This window comes from Callospermophilus lateralis, chromosome 9, assembly GCF_048772815.1.
Source record: "Callospermophilus lateralis isolate mCalLat2 chromosome 9, mCalLat2.hap1, whole genome shotgun sequence".
Classification (NCBI taxonomy): Eukaryota; Metazoa; Chordata; class Mammalia; order Rodentia; family Sciuridae; genus Callospermophilus; species Callospermophilus lateralis.
Window position 1 is genome coordinate 77,023,529 of NC_135313.1, and position 23,501 is coordinate 77,047,029.

Sequence of the window (23,501 nt, forward strand, 5' to 3'; positions counted from 1 at the left end):
TAAACTTACCAATATTTTTGACACAGGATATACTTGTGACTTTACTATACTTTCCAAAGATTTTAGTAGGAGGGTCAGAACTTCAGACCCTGATCTTTCTTTTCTGTTACCTATCAAAAAGCAAAAGGAAGAGCATAGGTCTAAATACATATTTTAGAGATTAATATATGTGCATAGAAAGCTTTAAATGTTACTAAACAGTAATTTTTTTCCAAATCAGCAATAAATGCTTTAAGGTAAATTAATGAGAAAGTCAAGCACAGACACACACATCTGTAATTCTAACTACTTGGGACACAGAAGGATGGCATAATTCCCAGGCCAGTCTGGACGTTAGACCCTTTCTCAAAATAAAATGGGTTGATTGGGACTATAGCTTGGTGCTAAAGTTGGGACTATAGCTTAGGTTCAATCCCCAGGACTGCAAAAGAAGGCGTGGCAGGTCACATGGAAAATGATACAATACAATTTTCAAATTAATTTTATATATGAAAGACAAACAATTCACTGGATTCTAGAAAATCATTTAATTGAATTCTCTGCAATGAATCCCTTCTTCTCAAATAGAGACTCTACTGCACAATAGATCAAGTCCTGTTCTGCAGAGATTTATCCTGTTACTAATAGAAGCAGGAAGGTGGAGTAAAACTCTTCAAACAGTAAAGCTGGAGGAACAGCAAATGATGGCTTCAAGTTACCTATAAATTACAAGGCCAGAGGGGAGGAACTTATGAGACTCAGGAGAAAAGAGTTTTTAGAATGAAAGGAAAACAAAACCCCCAAGTTAGAGGAAAAAGGAGAAGCCTCAGAGAGGGTGAAGGAAGAAACCTCAGAGGAAACAAGAGAAAGGAGAGGATAATTCTCTATTATGTGAGGAACAAGACTAAACCTTTCAGGGTCTTACTGTGGTAGATTCAAGCAGAGCTGAGGAAATAACTAGGGATGATGTGAAGATCATTTTAATTTATTTGATAGTGGATTCTGAGTCAGAGGAAGAAGAAGGAAAGTCTCTGAAGTAAAAAAAGGCAATGAATACCTCCCAGACAGAGAAAAAATAGAGACCTTATGTGGATTTAAAGAAATTGCCTTTGGTTACTCGGTTTGGGACTCTATGAGAAGAAAAAGCAGCTGAAACCCCAGATGATATACAAAATCCAGAAGGGAAAGAAATTAGCTAGGCTCAGAAGTCAAGGAAGTAGGATGGGCTGTCTGATCGCCCAACCTTGCCCACAAAATCAGAGATAAGTTATAAATGAGCATAAAAACATTTGTGTATATACTTGAATGATCCATCAGGAATCACCAAGGTTTTAAGGAAAATAGATATTATTCTTGAAGTAGAAGAGCTAACATCCAAAGAAACAGCCCAAGGAACTAAAGAAAATTTTAAGAAGTATGATCAGTACCTTCAGAGAGATCCAAGACTAGAAATAAAAAAACTTCCATGTAGGTGTCTTATAAACCAAAAACTCAACAAATGATCTTAGTAGTAGAATGGACATACTTGAAGAATGAACGAGCAATCTATGTAATCAACTAGAAGAATTCTCTAAGGATACAATACAGATGGCCAAGTAAATAATCAATAAAGACAAACTAAGACTAAATTCAGAAACGTCTTTGTTAGAAACTCCAGAAAAAGATGGTAAAGAGAATGCTGCTGAGGACATAATTAAGGAAATAACTGAAGAAAGCTTTCCAGAGCTAAGGAAGAATTCGTCTTAAGATAGTGAAAGCTTGCCAGGCATGGTGGTGCATGCCTGTAATCCCAAGAGCTTGAAGACAGGAGAATCTCTAGTTCAAAGCCAGCCTCAGCAACTGTGAGGTGCTAGGCAACTCAGTGAGACCCTGTCTCTAAATAAAATACAAAACAGGGCCGGGGATATGGCTCAGTAGTGGAGTACCCCTGAATTCAATCCCTGGGAGGGAGGGAGGGAGGGAGGAAGGGAAGGAAGGAAGGAAGGAAGGAAGGAAGGAACGAAGGAAGGAAGGAACGAAGGAAGAAAAGGTAGTGAAAGCTCACTAAATATATCAAGCAGGATTAATGAAAACAGACTCGCCCCTAGACATGTCTTGGCGAAGTTTTAAAATTCTAGTAATAAAAAGAAAATCATAAAGGCTTCTAGAGAGAAAATAGTCTACAGAGGAACAAGAATCAGACTGACAGAAGATTTATCACTGGGCACCATGGATACTAGAAGTAAATGGAACAACACCGTAAAAGTTCTTCAGGAAGAAAGTTTTCAACCTAGAATACTGTATACAGTCAAATTAGCATTTAATTTTGAGGGTAAAACAAAGATATTTTCTGATGTTAAACAATTTAGAACATTAATTTGTGTACCCTTTTTGAAAGAGTTACCAGAGAATATATTTCAGCAATCTTGATGACTACAACCCATCTACAAAATGTTTTCTTCACAACACACATCTAGAAAATCACAAGTAAAACATCACATCTCTACCAGAAGGATGGAAGCTAACAGCATATTTGGGATGAAGAGACGTTAATTACCTAGATATTGTTATAATTAAAGGATATATTTTAAAAATTTCATGTTAGCCATCCCGCCTTATATATGAGCAAACTTTACATATTACTAAGGGGGAGGAAGAAATCCTATCAATGTAACAGATGGGAAAAGGTGAGGGAGAAGAATTAGAAAAACAAACGAGAAAGATGCCAATTTAATGCGTGAATACCAAAAAAAAAAAAAAAAAAATGCAGAGGCTGAATGCATCAAGAGAAGTTTATAATTTTTAGCATTTATCGCAGTCAATCATTATATTAAAGCTTTTTGTTTTGGAGAAAAAATCATTTCATCAATGTAATAGTGCTTACCTGATTCAGTAACTGATTTCACCAAGCTAATTAGCTCCTTCCAGACAGCACTGACAACTGCATCTGTCAAATAAAATACTTTTAATAGTGTATATATGAATACAAAGGCTCTCCCTTTCTTCCATATAAAACAGAAGAAATAAATTGAGCAATATTTACCAAGGTGATAATTCCCTTATAATATTCATTACAACAAATTTATAAAGCTATACCATTTTAAACATCAAGCCATATAAATAAGGGTAACTCTTATTTTCTGAATTCTCTGTAAGACTCATTAGTTATAAGAAAGGACAAAAAATGAATCCTAAGAATATTTGAAAACCAATAGAGAAAAAAAAAACACACATAATTCATTCTTCAATCACCTAAATGGCAAAATATTCTTCTTTGTTTTATGGTAGTACCAGGGATTGAACCCAGGGTACTCTACCATTGAGATAGATTCCCAGCTCCTTTTACTTTTTGAGACAGTCTTGGTAAGTGTCCCAGGCTGGCCTGGAATTTGCAGTCCTCCTGCCTCAGCTTCCATAGTAGCACCATTGTGCCTGGCCATACGTTCAATTTTTAAAACATTTTTAAAATGTTTTAAAACATTTAGTTATGGACCCAGGGGTTTAAATGCATTCATTTACATGTTAGAGCCACAGAGCCTAGGCATAAATCATAGCCCTATTATCTGCTATGTGACTTTATCCAAGTTACTGACATTATCTGAATGGCTCAGTTTCCTCATTTGTAAAATGGCTGCTTTCAAGATTAAATCAATTAAGTATCCGTGCCCAATCTGACTAAGAGGTACCACATAGAATATTTACCATTCTACCTTCTTTTATTTTTCTTGGTACTGAGGATTGGACCTAGGGGCATTTTACCACTAAGTTATATCCCTAACCTTTCTCTTCTTAAATTGGAAGACCGGGTCTCAAGTCCAGGTTGGCCTTGAACTTCTGATTGTGCTGCCTCAGCCTCCCAAGCTGCTTATAATTACAAGCAAGAACTGCTGTTCCCGGCTCTATTTTACTTTCTTTTAAAACATAGTTTTTAATAATAAAAAATTTTTTCTTAAATATTTACCAGAAGCATCCTTTCCAACTGCAAGAAAGCTATCATGCACAGCAGTAATAAGTGTATGTGCGTGCTTGGAAAAAAATGAAGGGCTGCTGATTAATGGATGTTCAAGTGGCTCTAAAACAAGAAGAACAAAAAGATAATTATATAAAACGAAAAATACGACAGCATTCTCAATATAAAATTTTAGATGGTCTGAATAGATGTGATTTTTACTAAAACACTTTGCACTTATTTCACAAACAATTACATTATGCTATGGAGAAAAATAAGGCCTTTCTTTACCAATACAGCAAGTCCTGGATTGTTTTAATAAATAATTTTAAAAATAAATACCTAAGCTCAACACAAGTTTGTGCTGCTTAGCAAAACTCAATACTTCTGGACCCATCAAAAAATGAAGCAACATTTCAAGTCCCAAAAGTTGAATGGAAGGGATTGTGGCCATTCCACCTAAATTTGAACTCATGTTCATGCGTGGAGTTCCAGGAACTCCATAGGGGGAAGCACCTTAAAAAAGAGAGAGAGAGAGAGAAAAGTCCATTTATATAAGGTTATTTTATATTAGCTACCAAAATGCATATACTTTATATCACTACAATGTAACTTTCAAAACAAATACAACTTAAAATTTCAGGCAGTAATCCATACCTTATAATTATGCATATATAGGTCTTTCTGGTACTTAAATATGAAAAACACCCAATGCCTAACAAAATAGTAATAGCAATTAACTGTTTATGTTGTACGCTAAACCACATTTCTTTTATCTGCAAAAATCTGTTGTTTTTAATCAAAGCTCCAAGATTCTGCTATGGAAAAAAACACGGAATTTTATGTTACTTTCTATTAGCTATCCTGAGTTGTAGATAAAGCACATTCATCTTTTCCAATCACAATTCTGCAACTTAACACAGTAATCAGTAACAAAGAAAAACAAAATGTCTTTTTTAATAATAGATCAAAAAATGATAAAATACTTCACTTCATATGAAAGATACTAAGTAAAAAAGCCTTCAAAATCTTTTCAAAAAGAGAAAAAAGAAAGTCTATTCCTTACCTTTGTGTACAGGAGTCATAGGACTTAAACCTGGAGAAGTAGCTATACGAGATGAATTGCCTTGAGGTAAGACACAAGAATCAGTGCTAATTGTACTCTGAATCAGAGGAACACAAACCTATTGGGTGAAAGAAGGATAAATACATATCTTTAAACTGAGTGTCATTTTTTTCAATATTTATTTTTTAGTTGTACCTGGACATAATACCTTTATTTTATTTATTTATTTTTATATGGTGCTGAGTATTAAATCCAGGGCCTTGCAAGTACTAGGTGAGCACTCCACCACTGAGCCATAACCCCAGCCCTTGAGTGTCATATTTTTAAAAGCCTTACATAAATTTCTATTTAGAGCAATTTTAATTCTTTTGATATGGAAACTGAGCACCTAATTCAAAAATTTATAGAAGCTCCCAAAGCCAGAACTCTGAGCCCCAGGATACCAATGTTGGAAAATTTCATACCAAACTAGTCTCAGTGGTGGGCCAGTCAAAACACCAGAACACTAAAAATAGTGTAAAACTATCTTCAAGCTATACCATGTAACATAAAAGAAATAAATTTCATGTTCAGACTTGAGTCCTACCCTCAGATATCTCATTCTGTATATAAAAATAATTCAAAATCTGAAATATTCTTTTCCTTTTTGATCCTACGCATTTCAGATAAGGGAAACTCAAGCTGTACTGAATTGTATTGATGGTTTTCTTACACGGACTTAAAACCATAATTGAAGAAAATAAGATCTTTCTAAACTTGTATTTGCCCTAAATGTGTATTATCTATATATTTCAGTTCTACATTTGAGACAGAAATTTATACATATAAATTTATACACTGGACCCAGGGGCACTTTACCACTAAGCTATTTAATATAAATATAAATAACTACATAGAAATAAGCTACATAGAAATAACTTCCTTCCCCCATGTACTAAGGATTAAACCTAGGGCGTCACACATGGTAGGAAAGCACTTGAACACTGTGCTACATCCCCAAACCTTTCTATTTTTCATTATGAGACATGGTCTAATTAAATTGTCCAAGCTGGCCTCAAACTTGCAAGCCTCCTGCCTCAGTCTCCTGAGTAGCTAGGATATAGATATGTAACACCCTACCAGGCTACAATTACTCCTTTTTATTTTTTTAAATAAATTGAGAAAACAAGGATAGAAATATTTTTTAAAAAAATTTAGGCCAGACATGGTGGCCTAAGACTGAAATCCCAGCTGCCTAGAAGACCAAGAGGCAGGAGGACTCCAAGTTCAAAGTCAGCATGGACAATTTAGCAAGACACTGTCTCAAATAAATAAACAGAGAGAAATTAAAAAAAAAAAAAAGGCTAGGGATGTAGCTCAGTGGTAGAGGACCCCTAGGTTCAACCTCACCATAGGGGGTGGGAGAATATAGACAACATTAAATTTACTATCTAAATGTTAGGAGAGAGATTAAAATACAAAGGGATTTGTAGTATCTTTTTTTTAATTTTTGGTACTGGAGATTGAACTCAGGTACACTCAACCACTGAGCCACAGCCCTATTTTGTATTTTTTTTTTTTTTTTTTTTTTTTTTTAGAGAGGGGAGAGAGAGAGGGGGAGAGAGAGAGAGAGAGAGAGAGAGAGACAGAGACAGACAGAGAGAGAGAGAGAGGAAGGGAGGGAGGGAGGGAGGGAGGGAGGGAGGGAGGGAGGGAGAGAGAGAGGGAGATTTTTTAGTTTTTGGCAGACACAACATCTTTGTTTGTATTTGTGGTGCTGAGGATCGAACCCGGGCCGCATGCAAGCCAGGCGAGCACGTTACCGCTTGAGCCACATCCCCAGCCCCATACAACTTTGTATTTTTATTTAGAGACAGGGTCTCACTGAGTTGCTAAGCACCTCACTGTTGCTGAGGCTAGCTTTGAACTCTCAATCCTGAGGATGCTCCAAAGCTGCTAGGATCACAGGCATGCACCACCATGCCAAGCTTGTAATATCATTTTTAAAAACTTATCATCAGGGCTGGTGTTGTGGCTCAGTGGTAGAGCACTTGCCTAGCCTGTGTAAAGCACTGGGTTCCATTCTCAGCATCACACATAAATAATAATAAAATAAAGGTCCATCAATATCTAAAAAGTATACTGAAAAAAGAGGATTTTATATAAAAAAAACCCTATAACCAAATTAAATGAGTGATTATAACTATGTAGCCTAGACAAAGGATAATTAAAAACAAATAACTGAGCCAACTTTTTATCTACCCAGTATAGCACTTGACTAACATTTCACTGATGTCAAAAATCCTCTTGGGGGGCTGCAGGTGAGATCCATCTTAAAATCAATACTTCTAGAATAAGAAGAGATGTTTGCTGACTAACAAGTCTTACAGGGCTCCATTTCAGGCCACTGGAGAACACTCTTTGGAGAAAATGACCATAAAGTTCTGAGCTAATGGGGGGGAAAATATATTAGTCTACTAATATATAGCAAAAACAACACAAAAAGATTAGACTGGAAAGATCTGAAGAACACATTAATTAAAAAAAAAAAAAAACAGTGGCATTTAACACGTGTAATATTACCTGTTCAAAATTTGCAGGGAGATGAGGTCCAAGTCTCATCAGTAAATACCACCAGACTTCTAGCTTTGTTAATGCTAGAGTTTCTGTTCTCACATGGATGGAACTCAAAGGCTGCATTAACAACTTGAGTCTTTTTGCACTACACAGAATATCTTAAAAGAAAATAAGCACAGAGGTGAATATTAAACTTCAATAATAAAGTATGTAAGTCTCTTTTTTCCACAGCAAGACAACATGTTTAAAAAATAAAATCAGATTTTCTAGCTGTATCCAAAATTTGTACTCCTATAAAACTCAGTAAGCTGGACTAAAACCAATGAATACGAACAAGCAATGTCTATTAGATACTGTGTGTTGGATGAGTTTCCCAATAATGTCTACAGTATTTTTGATTATCACAACTGGAGGGATGTTATCAGTATCGAGTGAGCTGAAATCTAGGATATTGCCAAACTTCCTAAAACACAACAGACACCCCCAGCAATATATGACCCTATGAAAAATGCCAAAATTGAAAAGCAGTCCTATGTTAGCATTACATCCATTTAACAAAGAAATAGAGGCATTTTTTACATTATGTTAAAACAGGATATCATTCTTTTAATCAACTAATAACTATTATAAACATTGTTGGCAACCCTGTGTGATGGTGCATGCCTATAAAATCCCAGTGAATACAAAGGGTCAGCCAGGAGTTCAAGGCTACTCTGAGCAACTTAGACTGTGGCTCAAAATTGAAAAAAAGGAAAAGAAAAAAGTACTGAGGATATAAGGCTCCCCTGAGCTGAATCCCCAGTACCACACACACACATATATACAAAAAAAAAAAAACATTGCTGGGGCCACTGATTATGTTTTAGAAACCTAAACAGACTTAGATTCAGATCTACCTTACCTTAACAACAATCAGATTGTTAAAATTCAGCATACAAGTGAATTCTGGTTGTTTAAATAGAAATATACATGTAAGTTGGACCAAGGATATATAAATTAAAACATTTAAGTAATATGTGCTCAAGTACCTTGTTAAAAGGTCATGTATTTGGTGGAATAGTTTTCATCAATGTTTCTTAAAACTGCTCTGTCATATAGACATTTCAACTAACACTTCTATAAGAAAATGAAGTTAATCACCTATAATCCCAGCAACTCACAATAAGGTACGGGATCACAAATGTGAGGTCAGCCTGGAAAATTTAGTGAGACCATCGCAAAATAATAAATTAAAAGGCTGGGGATATAACTTAGTGATAGAGTACCCCTGAGTTAAATCCCTAACATGAGGACAAATAAAGAAAATCAACTCAAATCACTGCAGAACACAAGTTCTCCAGTCCAGGACACTTTCCTTTCTGAATTCTTTTGTCCATGAAAGGGGCTCCAAGTATAATTCCAAAAGATTTTAATCCCCCAAAACTGCCTCATACTGCTGGGTACATAACTAGCTATACCTAAATAATCATCAGTTAATAAAGTAGGCAAGATTTCATTTTCAATATTAAAAAAAAAAAAGTGCCACAAAATATACTTTGATCCTTTTTTCACTGGGGATGGAACAAATCCAGGGCATAACACATGCTAGGCAAGCACTCCACACTAAGCTACATTACTGGCCCTTTTTGTTGTTATTTTGAGACAGGGTCTTACTAAATTGCCTAAGCTGGCCTCCATCTGCAATCCTCTTGCCTCAGGATTAAAAAAAAAAAAATTTCAATATTTTAAATAAATATAACTAGTAATGCAAATAATCACCTTATGAAATACAGAAATATGGAAAGAAAAGGATTAGTGGTCTCTGACAGGGAAAATCAGGATAAAAACAACATTACCTAGCAGATCTTATAAACATAGTACTAATTAAATCTAAGATTAAATGTCACCTACTTAAGTACTCATTCCGACCCACTTTTGGGCCAAATACTCTTCCTCATAAACATACATCAGGATTGAAGGTGTAGTTCAGTGGCAGAGTGCTTGCCTAGCATGTGACTGGGTTTGATCCTTAGCACCACATAAAAATAAATAAAGATATAAAAAGTATTTCGAAAAATACATCAAACAACTCCATTGCACAATAAGGTTATAAGTTCAAAGAAATCAGTTTCATCTATTAATGCTAACCCACTATTTGGGACTTGTCTAGAAATGATAGAAAAAAGCTTAGTAACTGATATTTCACGGCTATCATCGCTTCCTATTCCCTTATGATAAAGTCAATAAATACCTAAGTTTTGACATAATAATGAGAAAAACTTGTTTAATCTTCCTTAAAAGTAATTCAATGAAAAATAAAAATTTTTTATTATTTTAGACCTGCGAACTGAACCCAGGTCACTTTACCACAGATACATGCCCAGTCCCCCGCTTTTTTTTTTGGTACTGGGGGTTGAACTCAGGGGCACTTGACCACTGAGCCACATCCGAAGCCCTATTTTGTATTTCATTTAGAGACAGGGTCTCACTGAGTTGCTTAGCACCTGGTTTTTGCTTAGGCTGGCTTTGAACTCTAGATCCTCCTGTCTCAGCCTCCAGAGCCACTAGGATTATAGGCATGCATCACCATGCCCAGCACCACTCCCATTTGAAACAGGTTCTCCCTACATTGCTGAGGGCTTCCCTAATTATAGACGCTGGCCTTGAACTTGTGCCTCAGCCCCCAGGGTTGCTGGGATTATAGGTGTGTGCCACAATGCCCAGTAGAAAAATCAAAAACTTTGAGTACCTGGATTTAAGGCAAAATTATCTATTAAGCTCTTCCATGCAATAAAAGCTATTTTTTTAATCATGGGTGTTCCACTACGAAATCCCAGTTCCTCCAAATGTAACAAAGAATTGATGAAACTTCCACTTCGATGCAAAGTCTAAAAAAAAAAAAAAAAAAAAAAATTAAAAACTTGTTTATCTGAATGAAACAAAATAATTATGGGCACTGTTTTCATTCATTTATTCATTCAACTTAATATATGTCCTTAGGAGACAAAATACATTACCTTCAAAACATAAAATAGATGTCAACTCTTAGGAATTTGAGTTCACAGAAAATATTGAACAGTGACACTGTATGCTTTCAAAATTCAAGATTACAAAAAAATACAAAATTCAAATAAAGTAGATAACAATTAATACAGAATACTTCCACTACAGAGAAAATTAGGAAGGTAGATAAATTCCACATTTTATCAATGCAATACAATATCAAAGAAAATAGGTACAGGTTGAGTACCCCATAATGAAATGCTTGGGACCAGGAGTATTTCAGGTTTTAGAAGATTTACATATACATCAAAAGATTATCTTGGGAACAGAACACAAAATTCATTTGTCCCATACACACATAGTCTAAAGTAATTTTATTCAATATTTTTAGTGCACCGATGTTCTGACAGGGAATTGTTAAATGAGGTCAGAAATTTTCCACTAGTTGTGCCAAGTGAGGACATAAAAGTTTTCCAATTATGGAATAATTCAGATTAGGGATGCTCAACCCTGGATCCTCCTGCCTCAGCCTCCAGAGCTGCTGGGATTATATGTATGCGCCATGGCACTTGGCAAGAAGTAATTCTTAAAAGAAGATGCTGGGCATGGTGGTGCACACCTGTAATCTCAACAACTCAGGAAGCTGTGGAGAATAAGTTCAAAGCCAGCTTCACCAACTTAGTAAGACTCTCAGCAACTTAGTGAAAATCTATCTTAAAAAATAAAGACAACTGGGAATATAGCTTAGAGGTAAATTGCCCCTGGGTTTAATCCCCAGTACATGCTTGCAAAAGAAGAAAACATAAGATTTGACATTGGATTTAACAGTAACTTCATGAATATGGCTTTGAAAACAAAAGACCATAAAAAACTTCATCAAACTTAAATGTCTGTGTAAAGGTGGGATGGGGGGAAAAGCTCAATGGTACAATGTGCACTTAGCAGGTAATGATATCCTGGGTTCAATCCCAGCACTACACACACACTTATCCAAAAGACATTATCAAAAAATCAAAACAATGCCAGGTTTGGCAGTACACCCCTATATTTCCAGCAACCACGGAGGCTAAGGCAGAAAGATCACATGTTTGAGGCCAGCCTCAGCAACTTGGCAAGATCCTGTCTCAAAATAAAATGTGGTGGGAATAAGGCTCAGTGGTAAGCACCTGAGTTCAATTCCAGATACTCCACTCTCCACGCCCCCCAAAAAGCATAAAGAAAACCTCTATAATGGAAGAAAATACTTGGCAAATCAGATTAACACTGAGAATATATTAAGAACAAAAAGACAATCCAACTCAAAAATGGGCATAGGACTTGAATGGGCAATTCTTCAAATACAAAACAAATGACAAAAATAAATAAATAAATAAACCCACATACAGATCAAAAATAGAAATACAAACCAACACTATAGTGAGATACCACCTCATATCCATGTGCATGACCATTATGACACAAAAAAAGGAAAGTGCTGGAGAAGATGGTATGTACCTAAAATCCTAGAGCATCCGTCCTACTGGTCATGATGTAAAATAATACATCTGCTGTAGAAAAGCTTGGCAGTTTTTTAAAAAATTTCAGCATAGAACTTCCACATGAACCAGTAATTCTACTCTTTTAAAATTCAAGAACTTGGTCACCAATAGATATTTTCTACAATCGTATTTACAACAACATTGTTCATTATAGACAAAAGGGAGAAAAACTCCAAATGTCCACCCACATGAGCAGACAGGTTAACAAAATGTGGTAAATACATAACAGAATATTATTCTGCCATAAGAACAAATGACATTTTCAAATATGCTGCAACGTGAATGGATCCTACAAACATTATACTTAGTAAAATAAGGCAGGCACAGAAGAGCAAATGTATGGTTCTACATATATGAGGTACCCAGAATAGCAAATTCATAGAAAGTAGAATAGAGGTTACCAGGTAGAGAGGTGGCAGTTATTGCTTAATGGGTAGCTTTTATTGTGGATGAAGAAAAAATCTGGGGTATAGTTGTTGATGCTTATGCAACACTATATTTGTATACTTACAAACACTTAAAATAACTGTGTATTAACACAATAAAAAAGGCAACCCTGCCCAAAGAATTGGCTTTAATTAACACTTTCATTATTCACAGTATTCATATTGGATAGTCACTTTGAACACAGAAAAAAAAATGGGCTGGGGATGTGGTCCAATGATTCAGCATTTGTCTGACATTCATGAGACCCTGGGTTCCATTCCCAGTACCATTAAAAAAAGAAAGAAAGAAAGAAAAAAAATAGAAAAAATCAGCCATCACTATAATACAGAGTTAGGTTTCTCTGAGCAAACTCTCTGGTCTCAGAACTTGCATCAACTGTTTAATATATATAATCTTATTTTATGTATTTCTTCATGTAAAGGTACCTTACTCAATATATACTAATTCCCTTACTTAATATCTATTTTTGATTTCCTAGCATTGAAATGAAAGCCAATAGCATTGCAACTTATGTTAGAATAAAGCTTATTTAACACATGAGTATTTCTTCATAAGGCACATCACAGCCTTCCTGTGCTTAGGAACACTAAAAAAAAAAAAAAAAAAAAAAAAAAAAAAAAAGCACAAAAGTTCATGCTTAGGAACACTAAAATATATATAAAGGGTTAGGGATGTGCTTCAGAAGTAAAGCATTCCTAGATTCAATCCCTACCCGGGGAACTGGGGGGAAGACAGGGTATAACCTTGTTGAACCTTGGCTGAGAACTTGCACACTGGGTGACTCAAATTCTTTCCCATTCTACATGTTTACAAATTATGTGAAAGCTACAAAAGTACTGATATGGAGTTTACATACAAGTTCTAGTGAGCAGGCAAATTTGCAAATAAGGAAAACAAACTCTGAGGATGGAATGAACTAAGGAAAGTTTAAATGAAAAGGTCTGGCATATAAAAATTGTGAACTGTTCACCTAACTCTGACACTTACCTTTCCAAGAAGTTTGACAAACAAAGGCCACAATTTTAACACGTAGGTCTCATTTTTACTCATAAATAGCTTTTGGAGTTCTGAAATTAATTTCTGTAAGTAAAAGCGAAATATTTACCAAATATTCTCTTCAAAAGGAAAAAATAATCCAATATCAAAGCCTAGAAATAATTTCTAATACTTGATTATCAGCCAAATAATCTTTGCCACAATAAAGTACCCTTATTACCTCCCCCCCAAAAAAAAACCCAAAAGGAAAAATTTAGAAAATATACCAAACCCGAAAATGTTTTACCATAAATATCTAAATGCCAAAATCTAAATTCTATCATTAACATTTACTTAGCTATGCTTGTCTATCACACATCAGGCCTTCTCACCATTCATCAATCACACTTAATTTCCACCAATATACTGGTACAAAAACTTTCTCCTAAAAACTTCAGCCTGCACATCATTAGAGTTCAAATGATAGTGTATTAGTTTTCTTACACTAGAAACTTAAAAAAGCAAAAAAACTTTCACAGTATCATAAACAATGAGAAAATCTTTTTTTAATATTTATTTTTTAGTTTTTGGTGGACACAATATCTTTATTCTATTTTTATGTGGTGCTGAGGATTGAACCTAGCGCCCCGCGCATGCCAGGTGAGCGCGTTACCGCTTGAGTCACATCCCCAGCCCATGAGAAAATCTTATTTCAAATTTATTTATAAAGCTGTACATAGGGTACTGAAGATGAATAAATTTATGATAACAAAAGAATTCTCTGTTTTTGATACCAGGGCTGCTTAACCACTGAACCACAACCCCAGGCACCCCCACTTTCTTTTTTTTTTTTTTTTGAGACAGGGTCTCCTTGAGTTGCTAAGTGCATCGCTACGTTGCTAAAGCTGGCTTTGAACTTGCAATCTTCCTGAGCTGCTAGGATTACAGGCATGCACCAGTGTGCCTGACAAAACAATTGTTAAAGATACTACTTTATTATAGTTTAATCTTCCTGCCCCTGCTCTATCATCCCCCAAGCCTGTTCTCAACAGAGCCAGAATAATCACTTTAAAATTCAAATCAGTATATAATACTTGGAAGCTCAAAACATTCAAATAGGACTTTCCTTATAATCCAGAGTAAAAATTGCATCTTTACTATGGTCCCAAGGACCTGTGTGATGAGGTCCTCTGTTTCTCTAACAATATCTTCCACTCTTCTCAACCTCATAACTCTCACTTCTGTCATACTGCCAAGTGTTCGCTGAACACCAAGTTGGTACACAATGTAAGAGCAGAATGGGATCCTCCCCTTTCTTTTGCCAGACAAGGGACTAAATCCAGGGACATTCTTAACAGTTACATCCCCAGGCCCCTTAAACAAAAAAAAAAAAAAAAAGAAAAGAAAAAATTTATAAATATAAACTTGTTTTGAGACAGGGTCTTCCTAAGTTGCCTAGACAGGCCTCAAACTTGGACTCCTCCTGCCTCAACTTCTCCAGTAGCTATGATTATAGATGTGTACCACCATTCCCTGCAACAAGAATGGCCCTTCTGCACTCATGGTTTTCTTGCTCACAACGAGCTTACCCTATATTATCCACATGGCTAACTCCTATACTGTCTTCAAATCACAGTTCCAATGTCCTAATTTTTACCTTCCCTGACCACCTCACCATTTCTCTTTGATGGCAAACTTCAGCCTGTCCCTGCTATTCTATCCTCCATAGTGTTCTTCACTTAATACATTATGTGCCTCCCTCATTTCTCATTAGAAAACAAGTTCTATAAGCCTTTTGTTTACAACTATAGTCAACAGTAATGCACTGCATATAGATGCTAAAAGATGTTTACAAGAACAAATGTTGGTAAGCCTAAGACTTGAGGAAAGTAATAACCAGCTAGGAAATTATATGGACTAGATGAGCTTACATGCATGAAAATTCATAACTACTGAAATTATATAATAACAAAAATAACACTGATTGGGTACTGCTCTCCCTTATTTAGAAATATAATCCCTTGTTGTGGGGGGAGGCTGGGGTTTTGGCTTAGCGACATTATGGCTTAGCGGTAGAACACTCACTTAGCACGCATCACATAAAAATAAATAAATTAAATAAAGGTACTGTGTCCAACTACAACTGGAAAATAGATATTAAAAAAAAAAAAAAAAAGAAATATAATCCCTTATGTACAGCCTTACCACCCTGAATTCGCCTGGATGTCTGATCTCAGAAACCAAGCAGGGGTCTGGTTAGAGGATGGGAGAAATGCAATAATCCCTTTCTAGTCAACATTCATTGAGGATGGGATAAAATATCTACAGTGTATTAAAAATGAATAGACAGTTCATTTCTGTACTGTTATGTATGATTGGTCTACACTAACTTAAGCAACTCTTTGTCAAAGCTAAACTCCTAGATCACAGTGCAATTAAACCAATGAGCCTAAACTGAATTTCAAGCTTAGCAAAGAAACAGTATTTAGAAAATTCTTAAGTAACTTAATGCTTACAGTAGTCATAAGCTGCTCTGTAATAGATGCTATTTCTTGTTGTTTCTGAAGTAACAATGGCATTCCCATCTCCAGAGCAGTGGCTCCCCTCAAATGAACCTTTTGTGCTGAATGAGCCACTAAAGGTATGACCAATTTTGCCCACCTCACTGACTCTTCTCCCATTTGAACTGGAGCCTGTTCAATTAGCCTATAAAGGAGAAATCAATAAGTTAGCTTGAACTCATTTTTTTAGTCTAATTTAGCAGGAAAAATAAACAGCATAATTTAGAATGCATACATACATTCACCTAGAAAAATACTGTATCACAGATTTTCTGCCACCCCTCCCCCCAATTTTTTTTCTTTTTTGGAAAAAACTGAGGTACAACCAATATATGAAGTTTTTTTGTTTTTATTTTTGTTTTTAAGGAGAAAAAAAGTCAGTTATCACTTAAAAGTCACTTATTATAGGCTAGGGATATAGCTCAGATGGTGGAGTACTTGCTTTGCATGCACAAATCCCTGGGTTTGACCTCCAGCGCACACACACACACACAAAAAAATAATCATTTATTTCTGAACTCAGTCTTTGGTGCAAGATTAGAATGCATAAAATATTCATGAATATACACTAGTGTATACTAATGAAGTAGCAACAACTATGTGGTAAAATAAAGATCAAATTTTTCTTGCTAATTTGTATACTGCTTTACTTTTTATGTAAAAATTCTGTTTTTGTGGCAGGATTTAACCCAGGGCCTCCTATGTCCTAAACAAGCACTCTACCACAAAGCTCCATCCCTGGAGTTGTTATTGTTGTTTCTTAATATTTTTAGTTGTAGATGGACATGATAACTTTTATTGTGTGGGTGTGTGTGTTGCTGAGAATTGAATCCAGTGCCTCACACACGCTAAGCAAGCACTCTACAACTAAGCCACAACCTCAGCCCTGTACTGTTTTTAAAAGGCAGCCAAGGAACCAGACTATAATATGATCATCAACCACAGCACCAGAAGGTGAAATTAAAACAAACAGCTCAAAAACTAAAGAAAACAAAGAATGAAAAAACAAGTCAAGAGTTTGTGCCACATGTCTGTTAAAGAGTAGGGCTGGGGATATAGCCCAGTTGGTAGAATGCTTGCGTTGCATGCGTAAGGCCTGGGTTCAATCCTTACCACTACAAAAAAAAAAAAAAAAAAGACTAGGGAAGGGCAAGTAGAAGGGACTTTCCTGCTCCATGCTAGACAACATGACTGCCTTCATAAATACCCTTTTCTAGCCCACTTACAAGGTTGTATTATTTTTTAAACCCTTTAAGAGATAATTTTTAAAAACTTTATCATGAACAAGACTTTACTTTTAAGACTTTCAGTAAAGACACGCCCCCATTCTTTTACTGTCAATTTCATATTTGAATCTCAGAAAGTTCAATAGTTGAAATAAATTATAAGTTTATAGAAACAGTATTCTAATGTGAATTGCATCCAAACTGCATACCTTATGATAACATTTAATGCTTCAAAATCAACAACGGCAGAATGTATCTCTCCTTTATTAAATACTATTTCTAATGAGTCAATTATACTGGATACCTAAAAGACAGAACCAAATATATACAAATCAAATAAAATAGAACTGTTTTGCTGGCATGTAGATATAGAAAAGACGTAGAAAAACTGTACTCACCACTTTTCCAACAGCTTCAGCGGGAAACGTCTGTTTGGATATTACCCAAAGTGCCCTGGTGCATACATTTTTGTCTGAATTCTTAACAATATTATTCAATTTTGAAAGCAATTCTTGAATATTTGCCTCTGAAAAGCAAGTAGTTTTAATTATAGGAACAGTATACAATCTTTTCTTCTGTGGTACTAGGGATTGAAACCAGCCTAGACCACCAAGTTACATCTGCAGCCCCAATCTTAAAATTTCAAACATAAAAGTAAAGGAAAATACTCTTAAATCAAAAAAACTAAATATATATTCAGAAAAGGATCAAGGAACCACTACTGATATCAAACTTCCCAAACCCTAAATCCAGATCGAAGTTATCATATTCAGAGAAAACAAAGCACTGAACTCCAAAGCAGATAGTTCGCACAAAAATAACCACAGGTATCATTACTAGGTATATGCAATGTTTAGCAAGATATTATAACCTCACACTTCTGCTCCAAGATGAACAAATCGTACTTTAGGGTGCTAACACTTCTATACATAAAAAAGAATCAGCAGGGCTGTGTGTGGTGGCACTGGTCTATAATCCTGGCAATTTAGCAAGACTCTGTCTTCAAAGAGAAAATAAAAAGGGTTGGTGATGCTAGGTGTGGTGGCGCATTCCTGTAATCCCAGCAGCTCGGGAGGCTGAGACAAGAGGATCACAAGTTCAAAACTGGCCTCAGCAACTCAGTGAGGTCCTGTCTCCAATAAAATATAAAACGGGCTAGGGATGTGTCTCAGTGGTTAAGTGTCCCTAGGTTCAATCCCTAGTACAAAACAAAGCTGGAAGTAACCCCACTCCCTCAGAAAAACAAATGGTAACAACTTTCTGATCCTTATTACCTATTCTTAATTTCTTCTCTCTAAAGATCACTTCCTAGCCAGGAACATGCCTATACTCCCAGGGGCTTGGGAGGCCAAGACAGGAGGATCGCGGGTTCAAAGCCAACCTCAGCAATGGCAACACACTAAGCAACTCAGTGAGACCCTGTCTCTAAATAAAATACAATAGGGCTGGAGATGTGGCTCAGTGGTCTAGGAGTGGTCTGGTACCAAAAAAAAAAAAAAAAAAAAATCACTTCCCAGCTTTCCTCTAGGGGAGCAAACTACTTAGTTAAAGAGCAACAGTTCAGGCTACTTGAAACTTGGAAAGCATCAGGTTCTGGATTTTCACTATCACTTTTAGTTCACAGTTATACTACATTTCGCACTACTATGAAAGAAACTTCGAAGTAAACATGTTCCTTAGTGTATATACCAAAATAAAACAATCAGATAAGTTATTAACTTCCAAAGACAGCCATGTTTTATTGAAGTTTCTGTTTTTAGCCAAGCACAGTGGCACACACCTGTAATCCCAGCAGCTTGGAAACCTGAGGCTAGAGGGTCCCGAGTTCAAAGGCAACCTCAGCCAAAGCCAGGTGCTAACCAACTCAGTGAGACCCTGTCTCTAAATAAAATACAAAATAGGGCTGGGGATGTGGTTCAGTGGTCGAGCCCGCCCCAGTTCAAACCCTGGTACCAAAAAAAAAAAAAAAGGTTTTTACATCAATCATATTTATTCTGTGCTAGGGAACTGAACCCAGGGCCCTGGCCAATTCAGAGTTGTACCCTCAGTATGCAATTATGTTTAAGCATCTTTATTTTCTACAGCAGATTTCAATCTATCAAATTTAGAACTATGTATAGGTGATGAAGAGATCCAAACATTTCTTAGAAGCAAATCCTAAACTACAAATTATGAAACTAACTCAGTGATAACAATACTTTTGTTACATTTAAAAATTAAAAAATATTAATAGTCATAATTATCTACCTGATAATCCTGAAGTAATTTTGGGATTATATAAGCAAAACCCCAAGGCCTGTAGAGCAGCACTACACAGTTCTGAGTTTTGACTGGAAATATGACTCTACCAAAACAAAATCACATTTATCACAAATAAGTACAACTGTAAATAAATTTGTAGAAATCAAAAGTCAATAACAAAACAAGCAAGCTCATAACATTTTGATCTAATCAATCAACAAAATTCTCAGAGCAGGTAAGAACATATGATCAGAAAGTCAACTATAACCCAATTAGGTGGTGCATGCCCATAATCCCGTGGACTTAAGGCTAAGGCAGGAGGACCTCAAATGTAAGGGCAGCCTCAGTAACTTAGCAAGACCCTCAGCAACTGAGCACCTGTTCAGATAACAAATAAGGTTTATGATGTTCCTTAACTGTGTTGTCTTTTTTATTGATGTTTTGCAATGCTGAGGACTGAACCCACAATTAACATGCTAGGCAAGCATTCTACCACTGAGTTATATCTCTAGCTCAATAAAGGTCTGCCTTATCTTCAAGAATGTTGAGTTCTTAAGACAAATCTAGCAGAATTCTGAACAAGAACACTTTTATCTACTATGGTTCCTATTTTGAAGAAACTTAATTATTGTTTGGTTGCTTAACTTACATAGATATCTTCTACTAATTGTCCTATTACTAATCTTCCACTTGCTTCCAAATAATTCATTAGCAACTTTACACAAAACTCTACTTAAAAACAGTGCAACTTGACTCAAAATGCATGTAACAGGGTCCCTGATTCCATGCTTTCAAAAATTAAACACATGAAGATGCATGTCTTCACATCAAATATACTGCTAGAATGTGAAATGTAATAATGAAGAAAAATGAAGTATCAAAGTTAATGTTACTTAATAATACTATTTCCATGTTCGCTTTGGCAGCATACATAGTAAAAATTGGAACAAAACCAGGTGTGCTAGCACATGCCCATAATCCCAGCCACTTGAGGCTGAGGCATATGATCACAAATTAGAGGCCTAGCCTCAGTAACTTTGTGACATTTTGTCACAAAATAAAAAGCAGAGTATAAATCAATGGTAGAACACCTATGGGTTCCATCCCTAATACACAAGAAAAAAAATTGGAACACAGAGAAGATCAGCTTGGTCCCTATGAATGGATGATAGTCAAATTCATGAATAATTCCATATTTTTAAAAAATCCTTTAGAGAATTAAAAAAATAAGATAAAATAATACTGCTGAGGCTGATAGTGCATGCCTGTAATTCTAGCTACTCAGGAGGCTGAGACAGGAGAATTCCAAATTGGAGGGCAGGCTCCACACCTGGCTAATTTTCTTATTTTTAAAATGAAACAGTTGCTGGGCTGGTGGCTGATGAGGAAAGTCCATAATCTTAGTCACATGGGAGGCTGAGGCAGGAGGATGGAAAAGCTCATGAACAGCCTGGGCAAATTAGCAAGATCCTGTTTTGAAACAAAAAAATTAAAAGGACTAGGACAGTAGCTCAGTGGTACAGTGCCCCTGGGTTCCATTCCCAGTACTGGGAGTTTGAGGGGAAAGGGGATTAAAAAGTTAAATGCTAAGTAAGAAAGGAAGAGCATGAAGCCTCCTAAGTAGTCCATGACAAAAACATATGTTCTTAGTTTGACATTAAACTATGCCACCTCCCTGTAAACAAGCAAAAAAGAAAACTCCAACAGTTTCTAACATAGCAAAAGTTGCAAAAACGGAGGGTGAGTGAAGATAAATTACAAATGCTATTCACAAAGTAGACCGGAGACAATTACTATTTTGGAATTCCTTACTTATAAATAAATTCCCAAAAGGAATGAAAATAGATTAAATAATCTCTGGATCACTGCTTTGATCAGATAAGATTGATAATTCAGGCTGTGGGTTCAAGTGGCCATGGAAAACCTTAGACAAACTAATTTCTCCATCTGCAAAAGTGGAGATTATAGAGCAAATTAGAGGCTGAAGGTATAGCTGAATGAGAACTAGTATGTTGAGGCCATGTTTGATCCTCAGAACTGCCAAAAATAAAAAGGAAAAGGTAAACTCATCGAGGTATGAAGAATAATGTGAGAAAAAGCTTGTGAAAGATGTAAAGTAATGAAGAGCCAGGCAATCTGATGATAGCCTGTCTTCACACCTACTCAAGAGGCTGAGGCAGGAGGCCAACACTTCACATACAGTATATTAATCAATAATAAGGTACATTAACCCAACCAACATCATTGCTTTCATTTTAGAAAAGTTCTTATGGGTCAACTGGGTGGTTTTTAACACTCAAAACACTATTCAACCGTAGATACAGACCTTTAAAACTTTGTACAGCCGAGGAAGATTTTTCTCAATTTCTATGATGACTTCTTTTCCTTCTTCTCCAGTCATCCGACTTAAAAAACAGATAGAACAAGAGATTAGGCAAAAGACAAAGTACTGGACACTTACTAAAAATATCTCTATAAATGCTTAGAAATGAACTGGCCCAATTCTTATGATGGTTACGAATATATAGACTATATGTTGCAACACATCAGAAATAAGAGAGAACACACATCAGAATGACTCCTGCCTCCACAATGTACCCAAGTTTTGACAGTTTCATCATGTGAAGACAGCAGCGTAATCCCTATCCCAGGTACAAATTTACCAATTTTATCAAATTCTTTACAAAGCTTTCGGCAATTCCTTTTGAAGAATTATGTAACTGAAACAAAAATCAGGCTAGTGGTCCATTAAAAAAAAAAAAAAATTCTGGGTCGTTATTTCGCGATACACCAAGAGTTCGCAGGGACTTTGGCACTGAAAACCACTCCTCCAACTACTTCCAGCAGAAACTTTAATCCTTTCCTTGCAAGACACGCGTGCAGTCTCCTTCATTCCAAACAGCTTAAGCGCTGCAGCAGCCCCTGAAACGTCACTTGGCATATACGTCCCCCTCCACCCCACTCATCCCCGACTCCGGCGTCCTCCTATTTACGAGACTAAAAGAATTCACTCATTCTACGAGTCCCAAACAACCATCTTGCGTCCAACCTCCACCGAAGCGCCTCCCACCCCAGCGGGCCTCACCTGGTCAAAGTTAGGTAGGCATCCGTCTGCTCGCCCAGGGAGGCGGAAGAGTCTTCCAGTGTCTCCAACAGCGGCGCGAGAGGGCTCGGACCTGGGGCCGTCATGTCGGCCACCCTAAGGCCGGGCCGGAAAAGGAGAAAAATGTAGTGACCAACGCAAAGAGCCTCACGGCGGCCCAGCGCGAATCCGGCGCTCACACCTTAACACTGGCTCCCGGACTCGCAGTTCCGCCGTGTCCACAGCGCCGGCCTCTAGAGCCCAAACGCAAGCCCTAACCTTCTCCTCCGCCCAGTAACACGCACTGCGGCCCACGCCGCGCTAGGGCCTGGGCCCGCTCCCGCCACCACTTTCCCGGGCAGTATTCAACGGAGGGAGGAGACCGCGCGGGGGGTTGGGGAGGGGCAGAAGACCCGGGAGCGCGGCATCTCGCCGCGAGGGGGCAGAGGCTGCGCCAGGCCGAAGGTTTCCTTGACCTCCCACCGCGCCCGGGATACTTAGCCCTACGTACAATGTTCAGGACAGCGTCCTCTCCGCCACTGCTCCGCTGCACTTGCAGGCTGCCAAAGCCTGACTTTGGCGACTCGGGCAGTTTACTCACGCGTGCGACAAGCTCCCTCCTGGACCAAGATGGCGGCGGGGGCGGGCCCAGGAGCGCGCGGGAGTAGGACAGGCCTGGCGGGAGAGGTTCGAGCCAATCCAACAGGCAGCGGCGCGCCGGAGCGTCGATCGCCTCCCTTCTGTGCTCAGCTCCCCCGCCCCGCCCATCCCCTCAGGTCACCTTCAGGTGGGGATGTTTTATCCAAAGAAATGGACTTCATATTCAAAATGTAAATTCGGCCCAAATTTACCAGACGAATTAGTGAGACTTCAGACCAAGTGCTCAAACTCCAAGTTTGAAGTATTAACGAGCAGATCAC

The 23,501-nt window shown here is 37.1% G+C and overlaps 1 protein-coding gene and 1 non-coding gene across 2 annotated transcripts in view; one reads left to right on the forward strand and one right to left on the reverse strand.

Annotated features, from left to right (window-relative positions):
* Window positions 1-23,156, reverse strand: part of Rif1 (replication timing regulatory factor 1) — a 58,168-nt gene extending 35,012 nt beyond the window's left edge. The window contains exons 1-15 of the mRNA XM_076865916.2: window positions 23,093-23,156; window positions 22,585-22,698; window positions 21,826-21,904; window positions 19,506-19,602; window positions 17,657-17,784; window positions 17,468-17,562; window positions 15,988-16,177; window positions 13,484-13,576; window positions 10,258-10,396; window positions 7,536-7,687; window positions 4,974-5,091; window positions 4,250-4,423; window positions 3,920-4,030; window positions 2,843-2,905; window positions 10-110 (exon numbers count right to left, since the gene is read on the reverse strand). Of these exons, the coding sequence (XP_076722031.2) occupies window positions 10-110; window positions 2,843-2,905; window positions 3,920-4,030; window positions 4,250-4,423; window positions 4,974-5,091; window positions 7,536-7,687; window positions 10,258-10,396; window positions 13,484-13,576; window positions 15,988-16,177; window positions 17,468-17,562; window positions 17,657-17,784; window positions 19,506-19,602; window positions 21,826-21,904; window positions 22,585-22,688 (1,644 nt within the window). The 5' untranslated portion in view covers window positions 22,689-22,698; window positions 23,093-23,156. The remainder of the gene's footprint in view (window positions 1-9; window positions 111-2,842; window positions 2,906-3,919; window positions 4,031-4,249; window positions 4,424-4,973; window positions 5,092-7,535; window positions 7,688-10,257; window positions 10,397-13,483; window positions 13,577-15,987; window positions 16,178-17,467; window positions 17,563-17,656; window positions 17,785-19,505; window positions 19,603-21,825; window positions 21,905-22,584; window positions 22,699-23,092) is intronic.
* Window positions 20,595-20,699, forward strand: LOC143407692 (U6 spliceosomal RNA). Its single transcript, XR_013092432.1, has one exon. It is a non-coding gene; the product is annotated as a U6 spliceosomal RNA (small nuclear RNA).
* Window positions 23,157-23,501: the final 345 nt, after the last annotated feature.